Genomic DNA, 17886 nt, shown 5'->3' on the forward strand with positions numbered 1-17886 from the left:
CATCATGCAGGACGGAAGAGCACCACGGTATGCTGAGCCAACCTATTTGCGTTCATTCCCAACTCACGCGACTTAGAATAAAAAATCGCGCCCCAGCGGCCATCCAGGTTTGAATTGCGCTTTTATATGTTGTTTCGACTCATTCTGCTTCAAGATCACTGCTGAGCAACTTCTACGAGAGGTATGCTGACATTGAATATTCGATATCGTTGGCTCAAGATGATGTTCTAATCAGGCTCAAGAACGTCAAGAAACCGCTTTCCGAGCCCCAAAACAAAGAGTTGAGGATTATGAAGAACTTCACGAGTATCGTGGCAGAAAGCGCTCCGAGTTTGAAGAACGGATAAGGCGGACAAGAGGAAGCATGTATGTCTCCACGCTCTCTAACTTATCCTGACTCTTAACTCTGCTCAGTAAAGAATGGCTCCAATATGCCAACTGGGAAGCCAGTCAAAACGAATTTGCTCGTTCCCGATCCGTTTTCGAGCGTGCTCTGGATGTAGACCCTCGGAGTATCCAACTCTGGATGAGCTACACGGAAATGGAGCTCAAATCTCGCAACGTTCAGCATGCACGAAATTTATACGACCGTGCAGTCACTCTTCTGCCGCGCGTGGACCAGATGTGGTACAAATACGTCTATCTCGAAGAGCTCCTGCAGAATGTCCCAGGCGCCAGACAAGTGTTTGAGCGATGGATGCAATGGGAACCAGACGACAAGGCATGGCAAGCCTACATTAAGTTGGAGGAGCGTTATGGTGAACTCGATCGTGCGAGTGCCATCTATGAAAGATGGATTGCAGTCCGTCCAGAACCCCGTGTTTGGGTTAAATGGGGAAAATTCGAGGAAGAGCGGGGCAAGCTGGACAAAGCACGAGAAGTCTTCCAAACCGCTCTTCAGTTCTTCGGCGATGATGAGGAGCAAATCGAAAAGGCCCAGGCTGTCTTTGGCGCGTTTGCTAAGATGGAGACGCGACTGAAGGAGTACGAACGAGCACGAGTCATTTACAAGGTGCGTCCAAGGGGTTACCTTCAATTGCCCACTAAAAAAAACGACAGTTTGCTCTGGATCGAATCCCTCGCTCAAAATCCGCCACCTTATACGCATCATATACCAAGTTCGAAAAACAACATGGCACCCGTACAACCTTAGAGAACACGGTTCTCGGTAAACGACGAATTCAGTACGAAGATGAGATAACCCAAGACGGCCGCAATTATGATGTCTGGTTCGACTATGCGCGGTTAGAAGAAGGTGCCTGGCGAGACCTCAAGGCAGAAGGCTCAACGACAGAAGAGCTAGAAGCCGCTACCTCCCGTGTACGAGAAATATACGAACGAGCCATTGCGCAGATTCCTCCAGGAAGCGAAAAACGACATTGGAGACGGTATATATTCCTGTGGTTGGATTATGCCTTGTTCGAGGAAATCGAAACCAAGGTCTGTTCACTCAATTTGATATATATACTCCATCTCAGTCTCATTCAGGACTATACCCGGGCCCGACAAATCTACCAAGAAGCTGTCAAGCTCGTACCCCACAAACAATTCACATTTGCCAAGTTATGGCTGATGTTCGCCAAATTTGAGATACGGAGGTTAGACCTGCAAGCCGCAAGAAAAATTCTCGGTGTCGCTATTGGCATGTGCCCCAAAGAAGCCCTTTTCAAGGGGTACATCGAGCTTGAAATCGAGCTACGAGAATTCGATCGCGCGCGACAATTATACCAAAAATACCTTGAAGTACTATTCCTTCGTTACCATTTTAGCATATCACTGACTCCTTAGCTAGTTTGACTCCGCCAATGCTGCCGCCTGGATCAAGTTTGCAGAGCTCGAATCACAGCTTCAAGACTTTGCACGAACACGCGGCATCTTTGAGCTGGGTGTATCTCAAAATTCATTGTCGATGCCCGAACTGCTTTGGAAAGCGTATATCGACTTTGAAATCGAAGAGGGCGAACGCGAAACAGCACGTGGTCTCTATGAGCGACTGATAAAGCTCAGCGGCCATGTCAAAGTCTGGATATCGTACGCCATGTTCGAAGCCGAACCCATTCCTATACCTCGAGCACAACGCGATGAGGAAGACGAGGAAGCTGAGGTACCGATGGCCGAGGGAGACCTGACATTGGCGCGCCAGGTCTTCCAACGAGGCTACAAGGACCAAAAGGACAAGGGACTCAAAAGCGAGGTAAGCTTTTTTCACTTGTATATGCGATATTCTAACTTTTCTTCAAGCGTGTTGCATTGCTGGAAGTCTGGAAGACGTTCGAGGAAAGCCATGGCTCTGAAGAAGATGTCGCCAAGGTCCAGGGTATGATGCCAATCGTCAGCAAGCGAAGACATGTCGATCCAGAGACTGGTCAAACAGTCGAAGGTGATCATCAACTTTTTTTTGTCGCTGTTGCAAGTACTGAACGGTCCGATAGACTGGGACATGGTTTTCGCTGATGACGAGCGCGAGTCAAATCCGACAACTTTTGCCTTCTTGCGGAACGCGCATGCTTGGAAAAACTCGCAAAGCAAGGGTGGTGCTGGGCTGTTGTCTGGATTTACCGCTGCTGCTGCTGCTACGGGGGATGCGGAGAGCGATGTTGCGAGCTCTAACGGTGACGAGTCGGATTAGCGTTGTAATCTTAGTGGAACTGGCGAACAACTTGTACTTGACCATCGCATCAGCTGAATAATGTCCAACTTTCACGGCCGCGGCATGGCTCACTGGGACGCTTTCTGCGACCGTTATTTTCTCGTCTCTCTCTCTCCCTCTGCTCGGCCTATTTATTGAGGCATGCCTTGGAGCTTGTGGAATTTTGATCGCTATACAGCTGCTGAGTGCTCGTTGAGCCTGTTGTTGTTACACGGTCATGGCGCATGGAGAAAGCTTCCCAAAGCTGTTGCAAACTTGAATGTAGCTATTGAATTATGTCCATTCTTTCAAGTTCGATTAGTTTTGCCCGTAGATCAGTAAAATATGGCGCTCACTGCTCAGGCTTTGAGCACTATAAGAATGAGCGCAGATATACCATGTGGCCCTTATTCCATGCCTACGGAAACTTGACCTTAAAGCGATCGGGCGAGCGTTTCAACTGGCCATCAAAACATGAATAATCCGTCGTCGATGTTGCAGAAGCGTCCATGGTACACTCTTCATCGAGTCTTCAATATGTCTCAGTATTCTGACATTTTGCTTCTTGCCCATGCCTGCCCCTCCCATTTTCGATGACCGGAGTCCATGAACAACGCCTCTTGACCGGCACCACCACTCTCTCATTTCAGCGTCGACCAGAACATCCGCAGGCTGCAATGATCTGAGCCCCTTGAATCGTTTAGAGCTTGCCAGTCTGGGTCCAAGAGTTTTAATTGCCCTCCTGGTGTTATAGACCGTGGATGCAATGCGCTTTCCTGAGTTTCCTCCCCACTTACTCTGAACAGATTGTTACGGAAAAAAGGGACGCTTCGGGGTGGCAAATAAACGTCATTCAACGGGACGCCCGTTTTGTGGCAGATTACATCCGCGAAAAATCTACCCCATCCAGACGCTGGATGCTTTTATTCAAGGTCCACAGAACAGCGCCGTACAAAGTTTTCATTCCTTGACTGCATGTTAGGTATTTAGCGCCCGAAAACCGTTTGCCCAAGCTTACCGTTTCTATAGCCAGGTCGGTGCTTGCACCTTTATGCGAATCTTGTTGGACCGAAGGACAGCATATGGAGGATGATTCCTCTCGGTCCAACTTCAAGCCGTCTTCTTCAATGAACGTCCAAGCCTCCCCTACCTTGCCAACATGCGTTCTCCCCTTCAACACAAACTGTTCGTTTTGTTCATGCATTTCACAGAAAATATGTCTTCGCAGGCTGCTCACAGCAACATCAACTGTATCGCAGGATCCGCAAAGCGCCATGAGTGTCCACATCAAACCTTTTGAGCCATAGTTGACCGGTTCGCCATCAACAGAGAGTCGGACAGATGCAATATTTGGGTCGACGAAGTCAACGATGTACCCGCTTCGCAATTTGCTCTGTCTCGGGCTAGAAAATGCGACCCGGCTACCGATCCAGAAGAGATCCGCAGAGGAAACGTAGGTGTTGGCAAGCAAACTCTGGTCATCCATAGCTTTCCACTCTGTCAATACTACGTCGGGTGGATGCATTTCTTCGTCCACAGTGGACCAGTCCTCCATACCAGTCCAAGAGGCACACTGAAACCGCCGAATCCGTTGATTTGGCGCTTTTGCAAAGAAACCTCGAAGATCGTTTTCCGCTAACACCCACTCACCAGCTGTGAGTCCGCCAACGTTACACAAAATCCGCGCCCATCGACAGCAGCGTAGCACAGGTCCATCTGGTTGTACTTCACCAATGGCCCCCCCGCGCAATGAAGTTGTTTCCCCGCTAAGTTTCGAGAGGCAAGATTTTCTAGGATCAGCCTGGTTCGCATTGTCTATATTCCGGCTTCCGAAAAGTTCCGACCGATGCCCTTCCAGTCGAATTGCAGAGTCGTCGAAGATCATGTCCAAGAGACGAGTCCCAAAAGTCATGGTCGTGGATGGGGGATATCAACCAGTAATAGTTTTTCTTTTTCTCAAGAAAGCGAAAGCTGATTCAGCTTGATTGATCAGTCATTTTTGTGCAGGCGGATAACTAAGGCATATGGTCTGTAGCGCGTGCATAGACGAGAAGTTGAATGACGACACTAAAAGCTTTCTAACGCTTATTCGACCTTGTAAGTAAGTGTGTGTGTGTGCGGCACGAAGCTTGCGTCATGTGCGGCCGCTATGTTGGTCATCATCCTGACGCAACAAACGCGGCCCAAAGTAGTCGACCTTGATCCTGGCAGGAAAAGTAAATTTGAGTCTGAGTGTTGAACAAAAAGGGGTCCAACCACATCTAATCTAATCTTTATTCTAGAGATCACTACGATCCAAGATGGTTCGGCTCCAATCCATTGAAGAGAACTGGTCGACGAACATCCTAAGGTAGGCGTTTTGTATTCCGTGAACAAACGAGTTCAACGGACAAAGCCTGAGCGTGTCAATGGTCACATCTTGAGTTCAAGTTGAAGTTGTCAGTTCAAGTTTTGTCGCTTGACCTTCGTGTATTGCCCGGAATGGCTGAAATTAAGCCAAGGCCACGCCAGGTATTGAGCATTTATACATTCCAAAATGCAGATTCCAGCAAGCTGCGAGCAGGTGGATAGATCTCTTGCTCCTCATCAACCTTATTCAAGTTCACTACCTCATCTTAGACTTCAATAATGGTTACTATTGCGGTCGTCTGCATCTGCACATGACTATAACGATCAGGAATTTGACACAGGCACTGAAAAATGAACTTTTCAACAATGTATGGTCCAGGCTCGAAAAGCTTACTCAGCCTTACGTGGACGTGACATGCTCTCGTTTTGTTTGCGAAGGCAATTTTCGACAAAGCTTCCAACCGGAATACAACAGATAGAAAAGGATGGAGCAAGGATTCTTCGTATCGTCAAAAAGCGGGTAGATGAACGCGCACTGTTGACTTCTCAAGTGCGCGTCCGACTTTATGGTCCTGCGAAATACTTAGCCTGCAGCTCTCGGAATCTATGTCTACGCCAGCCGACATTTCACGGCTAAAACAATTGAAAGAGTCTGAGCCAATTCAAGAGGCATGGGATGAATGGGTCAAAACGCGTCAAGTATGTCTTCTTCGCTGTTCTCCAAATTCGACCGACGGGCACTTATGCTTATTGCTAGTTTTCAGGCGCTGCAAGAAACGACAGAGCTTCTTGAAGATCCAGACCTGCGTACTATGGCAGCAGAAGACTACACTCTGCTTGCGGGGAGTCTGCAAGACATGGTGCAGACCAAATTTCCAGCAATCCTCGTTCCGCCTTCGCGAACGAGCCATCTTTCAGCGTTGATGGAGTTGAAATCGGGAGTTGGTGGCTCCGAGTCGTCGCTATTCCTGGGCGAAATGCTGAGAATGTACTTGAGACTGGCGCAAACGTCGCGGTGGAAGGCCAACGTGGTTTCCACCAGCGATCTTGACCAGGGCGGGACACGCGACGCTGTTGTCGAATTCAGGGGCCATGGCGCATATGATGCGCTGCATTTCGAAAGTGGCGTACATCGCGTACAACGAGTGCCAGCCACTGAGCAGAGTGGGCGTGTCCATACGAGCACAGTTGCGGTCGTGGCAAGTTACTTGTTTCCCCTTCAAAGTGCTTGTTAACATTTCTTCAAGGTGTTACCACTCATGGAAGAATCTGAAGTGCAACAGGAAGAGCTGTACTCCCTGGACGACGTTAAAATCGAAGTTATGAGGGCAAGGGGTGCTGGCGGACAACATGTCAACAAGACCGAGTCAGCTGTGCGTCTAACTCATATTCCGACTGGCGTTACTGTTGCTATGCAAGATGAGCGGTCTCAGCATCAGGTAAAGTATATGATAAAGTCGTTTCATTCCTGATATTTTGCAGAACAAGCGACGGGCCTTCCAAATATTGGCCAGTCGGCTCATGGAGGCGAAGCTGATACGAGAGATGGAGGAAAGACGTGCCAGTCGACGAAACCTCGTCCAGAGCGCTGACCGCAGTGACAAAATACGCACATACAACTATGCCCAAGAGAGGGTGACCGACCATAGAATCGGGCTTTCGCTCATGAACCTTAGATCGGTCATGGAGGGCGATGGGCTGCACGAGTTTGTCGATGCCCTACAACGCGACCACGCGGAGTCACAACTGGAGAATCTCCTGCACGAGGACTAACGTCTACTTGTAGTGGTGTTGCTGTACCTGAGGATAATAATATTATAATACCTACCTCATGCGCATATGGTCCACAGACTAGATGTACATTGTGATCTACATATGTGAATTCCATACTATACATGCATCCATATTGCGCCACTTTGTGTCACTTCAACGCCAACGTCCAAAGATAGAAATAATGGTCCATTTGCGATGGTGTCACTGTTTATGATTCACAATCCACTCGCGGATGTAAGTGCTGCTCATTTTAGCTTGCTTCATGTAGTCTGGGTTATCGTTGCTGATGTTGGTCTCCGTCGCGGAGATGACATCAATAGTGAATGTTTCCAACGCAGGTAATCCGTGTTCAGCGCGATGCGATGCGACTACAACGGGAATTAGATTCATATTTGAGGTGGAAAAAGAATGAGAGAACTTGATGCCGCGCCAGATGCAGTCTCCTTGCTCACAACTAGAGCTTGTATATTTGGGTCCCAGCCAGTTGGACCATAGACATCGTTGATGGGCACAATGTCGTACACGAGACCAGGTCGGAAAGTGTTGAGAAAGGTGCGAACGGAGGTGATTCGCGCAGAAAGAGACTCGAGAACCTCGGCGTGAGCCTTGCGGACAAGAAGGGCATCGTCTGTCACACCAACGATGAGTTTCTCGGATGCAAGCCAGGCGCCCATGCTTAGCAGTATCTTGTGCCCCGCATGGAGATGGTCAAAAGTACCACCAAGAGCGACAACAGGAAAACGAGAAAGTGTGGCGACTTCAGCTGGAGTCGGAGCGATTGGATGCGACCCTCGTGGTATAGTATGTTGACTAAATGAGCTCAGCTCCGGAGGCAGCTGAACAGAGTCTAATACGCCATATTAATGGTGATTCAGCGGAAGTAGAAAGTGGCATATACCTCCTTCCACACGAAAGACAACGTCTGGACTTGATACAGATTCGGGGATGGCAGTATTTGGTATGTGGAGAAGAACGTCTATCTGCATAAGAATGCGATTCCTGTCCTGAGCAACCTTCGTCGCTTGCACGTAAACGAAGGTCAGTAATTGTTGGATCGAATTCCATGATAAGTCGAAAGAGGGCGAGACAAGGATGATCGTGAGGTGTTTATGGGTATTCTGGGCAGCATGGGCGATTGGAGACGCGAGGAACACGGGGATTTCAGTTTCGTGAATCGACGCGTAGAGAAGGGTCGAGTCCATCGTTTGTGACCCATTAGGTCACACTTCCTCCTCCCATCTCCGGGGACATGGCGTCGCCGCCATCGAGCCCAAAGCAGCTACCCTTACCTTCCACTCTTACCGCTGTACCACCAAATAGTCATGCTCGCCAGTCTAGCATTGGCACGACGACATCATTTACTCCAATAGTCAAGTCTCCGACCTTTGGCTATCATGGCCCAACCCATGCCGGAGGAATACAACCCTCTGCATCGTTCTTCCGAGCACAGCGTCCGAATAATATACCAAGACCCGACTCCTCTCTTCCCACTGACGCCGATGTATTCAATCTGTCTCCCCTCACCAAACGATTGTCAAATAGTTCGGATGATGCAGCCGGCAGCGTAACGGGTGCAACTGCTGAAGAAGAAGAGTACTCTAAACCACAAAATGAGGACTCAGTCATTCCGCTTTCCATCCCCACTCGGCCGGGTATGCTTCGAGATCGCAATGGGTCAAGTGGTCCTCTTTCCCCCACCCGAATTGTACGAAACAGTCTAGAGCGTGTCTTCAGTGAGTGATCCGTTTCATTGAGATTTTCTTACTAATCCAAGCAGGTCTCCGGCGAGGAATGAGCTTCGAATCCATTCGCAAGTCCACAGGCACTCGAGAGAGGGCTGACGGCAGACGCGACGAAGAACACGGCATGTTTGACATTCCTTCATCACCATATACCAAGACTCCTCACTCGCAGGAGCACCATACCCCCTCTGCTTCGCCAGAACCCTCATTCTTTGCTCACACTGATGGACCGTCGCGCATGGAACGACCGGTGTTGGACCCCGTTACCCACAAACCAATGCGAAATTACGAGTTGCATCCCTCACGTAACCGATGGTTTTTCCAAGGCAGAATACTCACTGGAGGCGACTCCCCTTGGGCGTTCATTGGCTCAATGTCACTTCTGCTCGCTATTTCGGGAACTTGGTTTGGAACAACTGCTGTCTGGTGGTGGCACAATATCAGCCCCGCAGTGTCCATAATCTGTGGCTACATGGCGCTGATTACCATTTCAAGCATGCTTACCACTGCCATGCGCGATCCTGGTATCCTCCCCCGTGACCTTGACCCTGAACCTCCTTACCCTGCTACATCTCCTTCAGATGGTGGTATGCGGGCACCAATGCCGCGAGATCTCAAAGTTCGGTCGGACGTGTGCGTGTCTTCGGTATCGTTAATGGTGTGAATCTGACTGGAAGCAGAGTACGTGTAAAATATTGTCCAACATGCAAGACGTATCGGCCTCCCAGATCAAGTCACTGCAAAATGGTTAGTCCTTCATTTAGTTATTGCTATTCATTCATCAACGGCAACAGTGCGACAACTGCGTTGACGGCTGCGACCACCATTGTCAATGGGTGAACAACTGCATTGGACGGCGAAACTACACCACCTTTTTTGTCATGCTTGTGTCAGTCGCAACGACACTCGTCCTCGTTATTTGCACTTCCGCAATTCACTTGGCACTACTTCCTGGGCGGGAGCATATTAGTTTCAAGCGTGCGCTTCGAGAAGGCGCTGGGAGCGCGGTAGTATTCAGCCTTTCCATCGTGGTGTTTTGGCCAGTCATGTTGCTTCTGATGTACCATATGCGGGTAAGAGCTCTAAATTTGCGTGGTGTCAGTGACTCATTGCGGACCAGCTTTTACTGTTAAACATTACGACGCTTGAACAGGTAGGATGTTGGGCAACACGATGTAAATACATTACTGATTTTTGATCTTCAGATTCGAAACCAAGCCCATAAAACTCTTGTCCCAGGTTCAGCTCCCCTCAATCCGTTCTCGCACGGTAGTTTCAGGAAAAATTTGCTGGCAGTCCTTTGTCGGCCTATAGGGTACTCATGGCTAAACGGACATGCCTTTGCGGTACAGGACGAGCGTGAAGTTAATCCGGGCCTTGTCGGTAGATAGATAATCATGGCAGATCAATAGTCAGCTCCACTTGAGCGGGCCCATATGGTTGTTGGAAAAAGACCCCAAACACTACTTTCCGATCAGGTCACATCATTTGACCACTTTGGTAGACAAACAACGAGAAAGCTGACCAACATTGCCATAATTAGCAAGTTTTACGGCTAAAATGAGGTCGGAAGCCTCATGTTCCGGGGTCTACGCTGGCGTGTGACCGGTGGAAGCCGCTTCGGCTTTGAAGTGGCTTCAAGCTGCCGCTCTTTCCCTCCTCATATTTTGAGGTCGCGGCAGATAAGCGCAATGACGTCTCCTAGTCCTCCCCCGGCGAAGGAAGACCCCGCCGACAAGCCGTCCTCCAAAAAACGTTCTTCACGAAAACCAGGTGGTACTGCCGAGGGTCCGTAGTTGTCTTCCAACCATTACCTCGTCGCTCACCATGATGCTCAGCAGCCCCGAGTCCTGCCATCGTTTATCCACCCTACATCATGAACCCCCCTCCCGGCTACCCAGCATATCCAGCTCAATACCCAACAGGCCCTCCGCCTGGCCAGTACTCGTACCATGCCCCATTCCCTGCCCAGTATTACCCCCATTACCCGCCCCATCTCATGATGTTCCCACCGCCCCCTCAGCAGACTCCAGACCCTGTTGAGTCGGCAAGCAGTGGCAAGCGCAAGCGCAAGGCAAAGGAGAAGCATTCTGACGATGACGATGACACTTCCCCCATCGAGAACAGCAAGGCACTCGACCTGAAAAAGCGGTCCAAGACAGCACGCGCCTGCGATAGTTGTCGCTCGCGAAAGATTCGCTGTGACATTCTTGCAGACTCAGATCCGCCAGCTTGCCAACATTGCAAGCAGTATCATTTCGAGTGTACTTTCTTCCTCCCCATCACGGAGACTCGCTTCAAGAAAAAGCGCACCGATGATGATGAAAAGCCTGCCAACTCGACTCCAGAGCAGCCTCGCGATAGCAGTGTTCTGGGGCCAACATCAACTGCCCATCTTTTGCACTCAACTGCCTCGATTGCGTCTCGCATCTATGAGAATTATGACTCGCGCCACCATCACTCGTTCGAGGTCAGCAGCAGCGGTGATGGTCTCATCCGTGTCGAAAAACCAGTCATAAACGAGCACCAGGTATCGATCCCCAAACCTGCCGACCTCCAAATCGAGTCGCACATTGTCGAACAACTCCTGAATGCTTACTTCACCGAGGTTGCCCCGATCCTCCCCATCATCACTCAGCAGGAGTTCGTCGCTCTCAGTGCTCCTCCCCCAGTACTTTTGTACTCAATGTGCCTTGTTGCTGCCGCTCGTCGGGAAACACCTCAAGCTGTTTTTGACTCCATCCGGTACGCCACCAATGCTATCATCAAGGCAGAAGACGTGCTCTCCACGCCCACCTTGGCCAATGTCCAAGCGTTGCTTATTATGTGCATGACGGGTGACTGTCATTCTCAGTTTGTGCCCACGGCGCTGTCGGCTATGTGGTCTCGTCTTGGAGCTGCCATTCGCATGGTATGAATTTGTCTTGGTGGTGTCTACATCGTGTGGACTAACTTGATTCGGAACAGGCACAAGACCTTGGGCTCCATCGCGCCGAACTCGTGAAACAAAATGACATTGCGCTGCGCCGCAGAGTTTGGGGTGCTTGCCTCATCAGCGACCGATGGTTGAATGATCATTACAATTCCCGCATTCTATGCTGATTTCTCTCAGGTCGAGTTTGGTTTACGGCTTTCCGTACATGATTGATGTCCTGGACTGTGATGTCCGTCTCCCTTCCTCTGGCGACTCCAAGGATGCCTACATGGACGAACTTGTTCGCCTAAGTGTCATCGGAGGCCGCGTTATGAAAACTATTTATAGGTTTGCTATTCCCTTTCCTGTGCGGCCCCACAACCTGATCTTCTTCCAGTCCTTCTGGCCTCACACATGTCACGGATGAAATGCTCCATCGGCTGCTGACGGACATCGAGAATTGGAAGGCGAACCTCCCAGATGCCCTGAAATTTCATGGCGCAGGGTCATCGCAAAGTGCAGGTCAGTCCGTGCGATGTTTTCTCATGCCCCCCCAATTTTACCTATCGCGACAGGGATCTTGCATTTGCTTTTCACGTCGGTTTGCATGATATTCTGGCGTGTGTTCATGCGGATCAGCTACTCTTGCCCGGCGCATCTTAAATTTGCGCTGACCGTTGAACAATGGAGCACTCTTGTTGAACTGACAGGAGACTGCATTGACTGGTTGGATGAACATGAGCGCATCTACGATGTCTGGCTCCTGATCGCGTATGCTGCGACATCGTGCGCCTTTGTTCAGGTTCGTATTCTTGGATAAAATTCTGTTGAGTAGTGTTGACCTTCTGATTAGTATCATACATGGGTCCGTCGACAAGACCCTGCTGCTGTTGACAAGTTGCGCAAACTTCGCGACTGTGTTCGTCGATGGGAAGGCTCGCTGTCTCCTGACCACATGTCTGCTCGCAGAAAGGCAAGTCCAACATTCGTCACAATGAACCTAGTTCTAATATCTACCCGCAGACTGCCGAAATCATCACACTCTTGTTCGAAGCTACTCAAGGTCCGCAGTTGCCTCTTGAGAGACCGGCCCTAAATCCGACCGGTGGCGTCAAGAACAAGCAGCCACCAATCCTGGATTACAAACCCGATCCTTCCCGTCCTGGAAGCGGCGTGTTTGTCGCACACAAGGATTCGCCTGGCGACTTCAAAGATCTCCCTCCAGGCACAGTGATCAAGCACGGTGAAAATGGGTCCGCTCATGGTATGATATCTCACGATGTTTTCTCGTCTCTAACTGGCTACCAGGGTCTCCTTCAAATAAAACAGATGCCGCGATGGTCAACCTCACACCTCTTCCTGGTCCCGTTACTCCCAATGCCGCGAATATGAACCCAGCGATGAATTCTGGTCTCAATCCCGGCCACGTCCAGGTTATGAACGTTTTGGATGTCGCGCAGGCGTCGAACAATCTTGCGGAATATGCAATGACCGATAACACTTTCCTAGAAGGAATTCCAGGAGGAATGTTTGACTGGGGTACGTCATGGGCCACTTGACATCAAATCGCACACTGACGATATGGTTCAGGTCAATGGGATACTTTCTTCCAGCGTATGGGGCATACAGGAGCAGCGGCTGCTGCCTCTGCGCATGCGGCAAGTTTCCCTGCCCAAAGCGGACAGTAGTCGAAACGAAAAAAAATCTGTTGGTTGTAGACTATTCTCGCTGTCGATTTGCTATCTCAAATGAAGTTTTTTCTTGTTTGGCCTGATGAAACACTCTTCAGTCTCTGCATTGTGGGCCAAGAGTGATCTGACGTCAAGCGCGAATGTCACGGTGACGACTTCGCTGCACGCGACGCTTCTGCTCTCCAACCTTGGTGTTGGGCTGCCGATGAAGCGGTTCTTCGCCAGGAAGGCTACTTTGTCTACGCCGGCTCCTTCTCCGACCCCATCAAATATCAGTACGACAAGTACAACTGCCCCGCATTCTACTGGCCTCCAACCGAAATATGTCATCCCGGCAGTCCCCCACCCATGCCCTCACGACCACATTGCATTATTACCCATTTCTAATGGCCTGCTTATTCGCCCACACATCCCGAGCGCCAGCGCGGAAGATTCCGGCCCCACTACCCATCTCCGGCTGTCCTGGGGCAAGACGACCCAGGTAGAAGAGCTATCCGGTAATGGGGAGTCCGAGGAGGCCGACTGGGCCACCAGCGTCGTTGTCTACGGAATTGTCGGGCTTCTCGAGCTGCTTACTTGTGCGTCGTTCCCGACTCCTGAATGCATCGATTAAAGTGGGTGTTCATAGCGTCGTACTTGCTGGTTGTGACCTCCCGAACGGAGGTTGGAAATCGTGCGCTATTTTGGTTTCCACCGTCTCAATTACTTAGCAGATTCAGTGCTGGATGAGGTGCATGCGGTATACGGCGTCAGCGGCGTTACGGCGATCCCGCTTTGGGAGCAGCGGGCGAGGATCACATTGAATACCCTTGCTTCCAGACATACCCATATTTCACGGCCTTCCCTCATTGTGCAAAGTCGGACGCTGGACTCTGTGCCTAATATTCACGAAACCACAACCGATGCTGCCGCCGATCCTCCTCGTTCTTCACCCAGGGTCCAGTTCGCAGACAACGACCAGGTTAAAGTGGTTACCCCGCTTACGGCGACTACATTTAGTCTCAACACCGATGAGCACGCGTCGGCTCCTGCATCTCCCTTTTCGTCTTCGTCTGACCTGTCATTACCTGAGGATGAACAGTCCGCAGCAACCTCCCCTGTGGCCAAGACGCTTGTTTCGCGACTGTCATTTTGGACCCGGCTTTCGAAACGGACTTCGTTACCGCCAACGCCTGCAGCGAGCGAACCAGATCCGGCTATGGTTCCACCTTCCGAATCTCTTGATGATATGATCAAAGAGCAGGAACCTGCGGTTGTTATCAGCAATCTTATCGAAACGCTGGCCCCACCACCAGCGACTCCGGAAGAACAACACTCGCAGTTGGAGGACAAGATCATCAGGGAATGCATCAGGGAGTATACCAAGGGCGGGATGTATTTCGCATATACGTTTGGTGAGTCTCAATTTATGTGTTCGCTTGTCCTGATTGGGACACAGATATTACCCGCTCTCTTCAACACAAGCAGGAACAAGTCGCTAAATCACAAAAGCAGCATGCGCTGCTTGCTGATTTAAACGTGTTGTCGGCATTCGACACCAAGGAGCCCAAAACCGACCCGCTGGTAGAACCGCAGCCCACGCTCCCGCTCTGGCGGCGCGTTGATCGCCAGTTCTGGTGGAACGAATGGATGTCCAAGCCCTTTGTTGATGCTGGAGTATGTTATATTTCTAATCTCTTTTCGTGGAAACTAACAAATTTAGCTACATCCTTATGTGCTGCCCATCATGCAGGGTTACTACCAGATCTCCAAGTTCGTCATCCCGCCCGACCCGCTCACACATGAAGAAGACGCTGCGGTGGACTACATAATTGTTTCGCGGCGGTCCCGAGACCGGGCGGGTTTAAGATACCAACGTCGCGGAATCGATGATGAGGCACATGTTGCCAACTTTGTCGAGACGGAGACGATCATGCGGGTGGAGGTATTTGTTCCTTACTGAGTATCATCCAAAGCTCACATGGAAATTAGAGAGAAGGCCGCGCGAACATCTTCAGTTATGTGCAGCTGCGGGGATCTAGTTGGGCAACTCGTTTTCACCGTGGGCATAAACTCAAAAATTTTATCAGTACCTCTCTACTGGACACAAACTGGATATGGATTGAAGCCTCCGCCTCTCCTCGACAACGAGCGGACACACGACCAGCATCTGGACGCGATACGGAGGCACTTCCAGCGCACTGTACCCAAATACGGGCCACATGTAAGATTCGTCAGAGGCTCTTAGCGAATATTGATGTTCTCCAGATCGCTATTAACCTCGCAGAGCAGCACGGGAAAGAGGCTGCGATTACACAAGGGTATCGCGAATATGCGACCGAGCTTGCGGACAAGAATGTCACGTGCGGAATATTATATTTTTTCTCCTCAAATTTTTGTTTACATAGAGGATTGCAGGTACCACGAATACGACTTCCACACGGAGACCAAGGGGATGAAGTACGAGAACATCTCGAAGCTGATCGACGCGATGGACCGCAACTTTGACCACCAGGGCTATCTGTGGATTTCGGGGGACCTCACGATGTCGACGCAAAAGGGCGTTTTCAGGGTGAACTGCATCGACTGTCTGGACCGCACCAATGTTGTTCAGGTAATGGCACATATATATCTGGGGGTTAGCCTTCTCCGTGCTGATGGTTGTAGTCTGCGTTTGCGCGTTATGTGCTGAACAACCAGCTGGGTGCTGTTGCACTGCTTAACCCTGCATTGGAAGGGAGGTCGGAGACGGATAATGTGTTCAATGATGGTATGTTCGGACACGAATCATTGGCATTTCTGAGTTGTTTCCTAGTGTGGGCCAACAACGGAGATGCGATTAGTCGCGCTTAGTGCGTTTTCTCCCTTGTTGGGTTTTATCTTTTGCTGAAAGATACAGTGCGGGGACATCTGCGTTAAAGGGGGACTTCACAAGGTTAGTTTTTTTTGTTTATATCCGGAGCACAAGTGTTTACATCTTAAAGAACCGGGAAGCGCGATCTGGGCGGATTGCTCAACGATGGTGTCAACTCGCTGGCCAGAATGTATACCTCGACGTTCAGCGACTGGTTCTCGCAGGCGGTGATCGACTTTATGCTGGGGAACCGCACTGTGTCTGTGTTCTCCGAGTTCCTGCTGAAGCTGCAGTCGTCGGACCCACGTGACCTGATCCGACTGTCGAAGATACGGGCGGAGGCGATCTCGACGTCGGTGGCGCGGGTGCTGGGCGAGGGCGAGCGGCTGTTGTCGGGCTGGACACTGTTTGCGCCGGAGGAGCTGAATGTGAAGATCGGGGACAAGTTTGAAGAGAAGGTGTTGCTGCTGGTGAGTGGTTTTTTGTTTGGTTCCACAATATTGACTTTTTTATCAGACAGCGACTGCGTTATATATTATCAGCTACGACTATACCCTCGAGAAGGTCAAGATGTATACCCGTGTGCCGCTTGGGGACATTACCCGGATATCCAAAGGAGCGTATATATTGTCGCCGCTGGAGGAAGCGAGCCGGGATGCTGCGCAGAATGCGGGATTTGTGGTCACGTGGGCAAGCGCGAACCAGACGACGCGGATCACGAGCTACTCGGTGCGGAACAGCATCGAGACGGTTTCGTCCAACCGGGTGACGATCAAGAGTCTGTCTGCCGCAGCGACGAGTAGTCTGGGGAGGCTGCCCGCCACGCTTGGGCGGAGTGCGACCAACTCGGTGACGGCGCGATTGCAGAGCCTTGCGCTAAATGGGGGCGACCCGGGAAATGCGCGGACGGCGTATGCGGCGTTCAAGGTGCTCCCGATTGACCCGGCCCGGACGAGGCGGGCGAGCAGCTCGGCGGGCGGCTATGTGGACTCGGCGGAAGAGTTGAGCGGCGCGGGGAGCTGCAGGGAGGCAGCGGATTTAATCGTGGATGCGATTAGGCGGGCGTGTGAGGATTTGGGGAATGATGGACGACCTGGGCACGCTGGAGGGTTGGTGGACGAGGAGGACGTTGTCGGGTTTGTGGTTTCTGATGTTTTCTTGTGCTTTTTTTTTGACTGATTGTGTAGGTTGGCGGAGGCACAGCGGATGACGAGCATGTACTCGAAGCTGGAGTATGGGATGAAGCGGCTGCTGTGGTTGGGTGGCTAGGGACTTTGTGTTAGCATCAAATACCTGTCTACTTGAGCAAGCAACATTACTCTCAGGTTCTTTCTCCCAAGACTTTAGGGTCTGAGACAGATCATGTAGATAAGATCAGACATGCCTCCTATTGACCCGAAGCTACTTTATAAAGTCAAACAGATTACCCTGAAATCTTGACCCATAACCACGACATGGTCTCAAAGTTGTCTTGGATGCCACACCCAGCACCTCCTGCACCCAAGTCGATCTTGAAACGGTGTTTGCCCTCTAGTAAGTCGTCCATTGCCCTTGGTATAGATGAATGACCCAAGCCGCTCAGAGGCGAACATGTCCGAATATACGAGTATGGGAATGCCGATTCCCCCAGAAATGACTCGCACCATCTGCAAGACCAACTCGGGATGCGGTACTTCCTCTGGTGCGTAGTTTTTCATTTTTTGAGACTTTCCTCATTGTTCGCAGTACAAGAGCAACGCTACATCTGCTGTACGGTCTCCTGCCGTTCGCGGCGTGGCCGTGACCCCGAAACGCGGACGCTCCGCGAGATCCACGTGCTCGCGCCGCCGCCGAGCCCCGCCGACGTCCCGCTGTGGCACGAGACGGACGACCCGCGGGCGGTGCGCCGGCCCGGGGGCGCGGGCGCGGTGCGGTTCCTGGTCGGGGACGGCGGCCGGGAGGGCGACGGGCATGAC

At 51.0% G+C, this 17886-nt stretch overlaps 4 protein-coding genes across 4 annotated transcripts; 3 read left to right on the plus strand and 1 right to left on the minus strand.

Moving 5' to 3' along the window:
- Window positions 1-4: 4 nt before the first annotated feature.
- Window positions 5-2629, plus strand: MIND_01019100 (Pre-mRNA splicing factor; the record flags this gene model as incomplete). Its single annotated transcript, XM_037366783.1, has 10 exons — window positions 5-27; window positions 77-107; window positions 155-181; window positions 236-366; window positions 415-1012; window positions 1060-1440; window positions 1489-1743; window positions 1793-2194; window positions 2242-2380; window positions 2433-2629. 10 exons carry the CDS (start codon window positions 5-7, stop codon window positions 2627-2629), a joined length of 2184 nt encoding a protein of 727 aa, XP_037216177.1.
- A 4323-nt stretch (window positions 2630-6952) lies between these two features.
- Window positions 6953-7953, minus strand: MIND_01019300 (CTP-transf-like domain-containing protein; the record flags this gene model as incomplete). The annotated part of the gene is made up of 3 exons (XM_037366784.1): window positions 6953-7119; window positions 7170-7598; window positions 7650-7953. The coding sequence occupies 3 exons, from the start codon at window positions 7951-7953 to the stop codon at window positions 6953-6955; spliced, it is 900 nt and encodes a 299-aa protein (XP_037216178.1).
- Window positions 7954-8000: 47 nt separating this feature from the next.
- Window positions 8001-9884, plus strand: MIND_01019400 (Palmitoyltransferase; the record flags this gene model as incomplete). The annotated part of the gene is made up of 6 exons (XM_037366785.1): window positions 8001-8484; window positions 8529-9126; window positions 9174-9240; window positions 9288-9566; window positions 9614-9646; window positions 9699-9884. 6 exons carry the CDS (start codon window positions 8001-8003, stop codon window positions 9882-9884), a joined length of 1647 nt encoding a protein of 548 aa, XP_037216179.1.
- Window positions 9885-13180: 3296 nt separating this feature from the next.
- Window positions 13181-17200, plus strand: MIND_01019600 (uncharacterized protein; the record flags this gene model as incomplete). The annotated part of the gene is made up of 15 exons (XM_037366786.1): window positions 13181-13676; window positions 13727-13771; window positions 13818-14492; window positions 14537-14754; window positions 14801-15022; window positions 15070-15118; window positions 15168-15301; window positions 15346-15440; window positions 15496-15691; window positions 15745-15847; window positions 15893-15929; window positions 15977-16012; window positions 16062-16401; window positions 16448-17067; window positions 17119-17200. 15 exons carry the CDS (start codon window positions 13181-13183, stop codon window positions 17198-17200), a joined length of 3348 nt encoding a protein of 1115 aa, XP_037216180.1.
- Between the last annotated feature and the right edge of the window lie 686 nt (window positions 17201-17886).

Source organism: Mycena indigotica (genome assembly GCF_014461135.1).
Source record: "Mycena indigotica strain 171206Taipei chromosome Unknown Mind.scaff0009, whole genome shotgun sequence".
Classification (NCBI taxonomy): Eukaryota; Fungi; Basidiomycota; class Agaricomycetes; order Agaricales; family Mycenaceae; genus Mycena; species Mycena indigotica.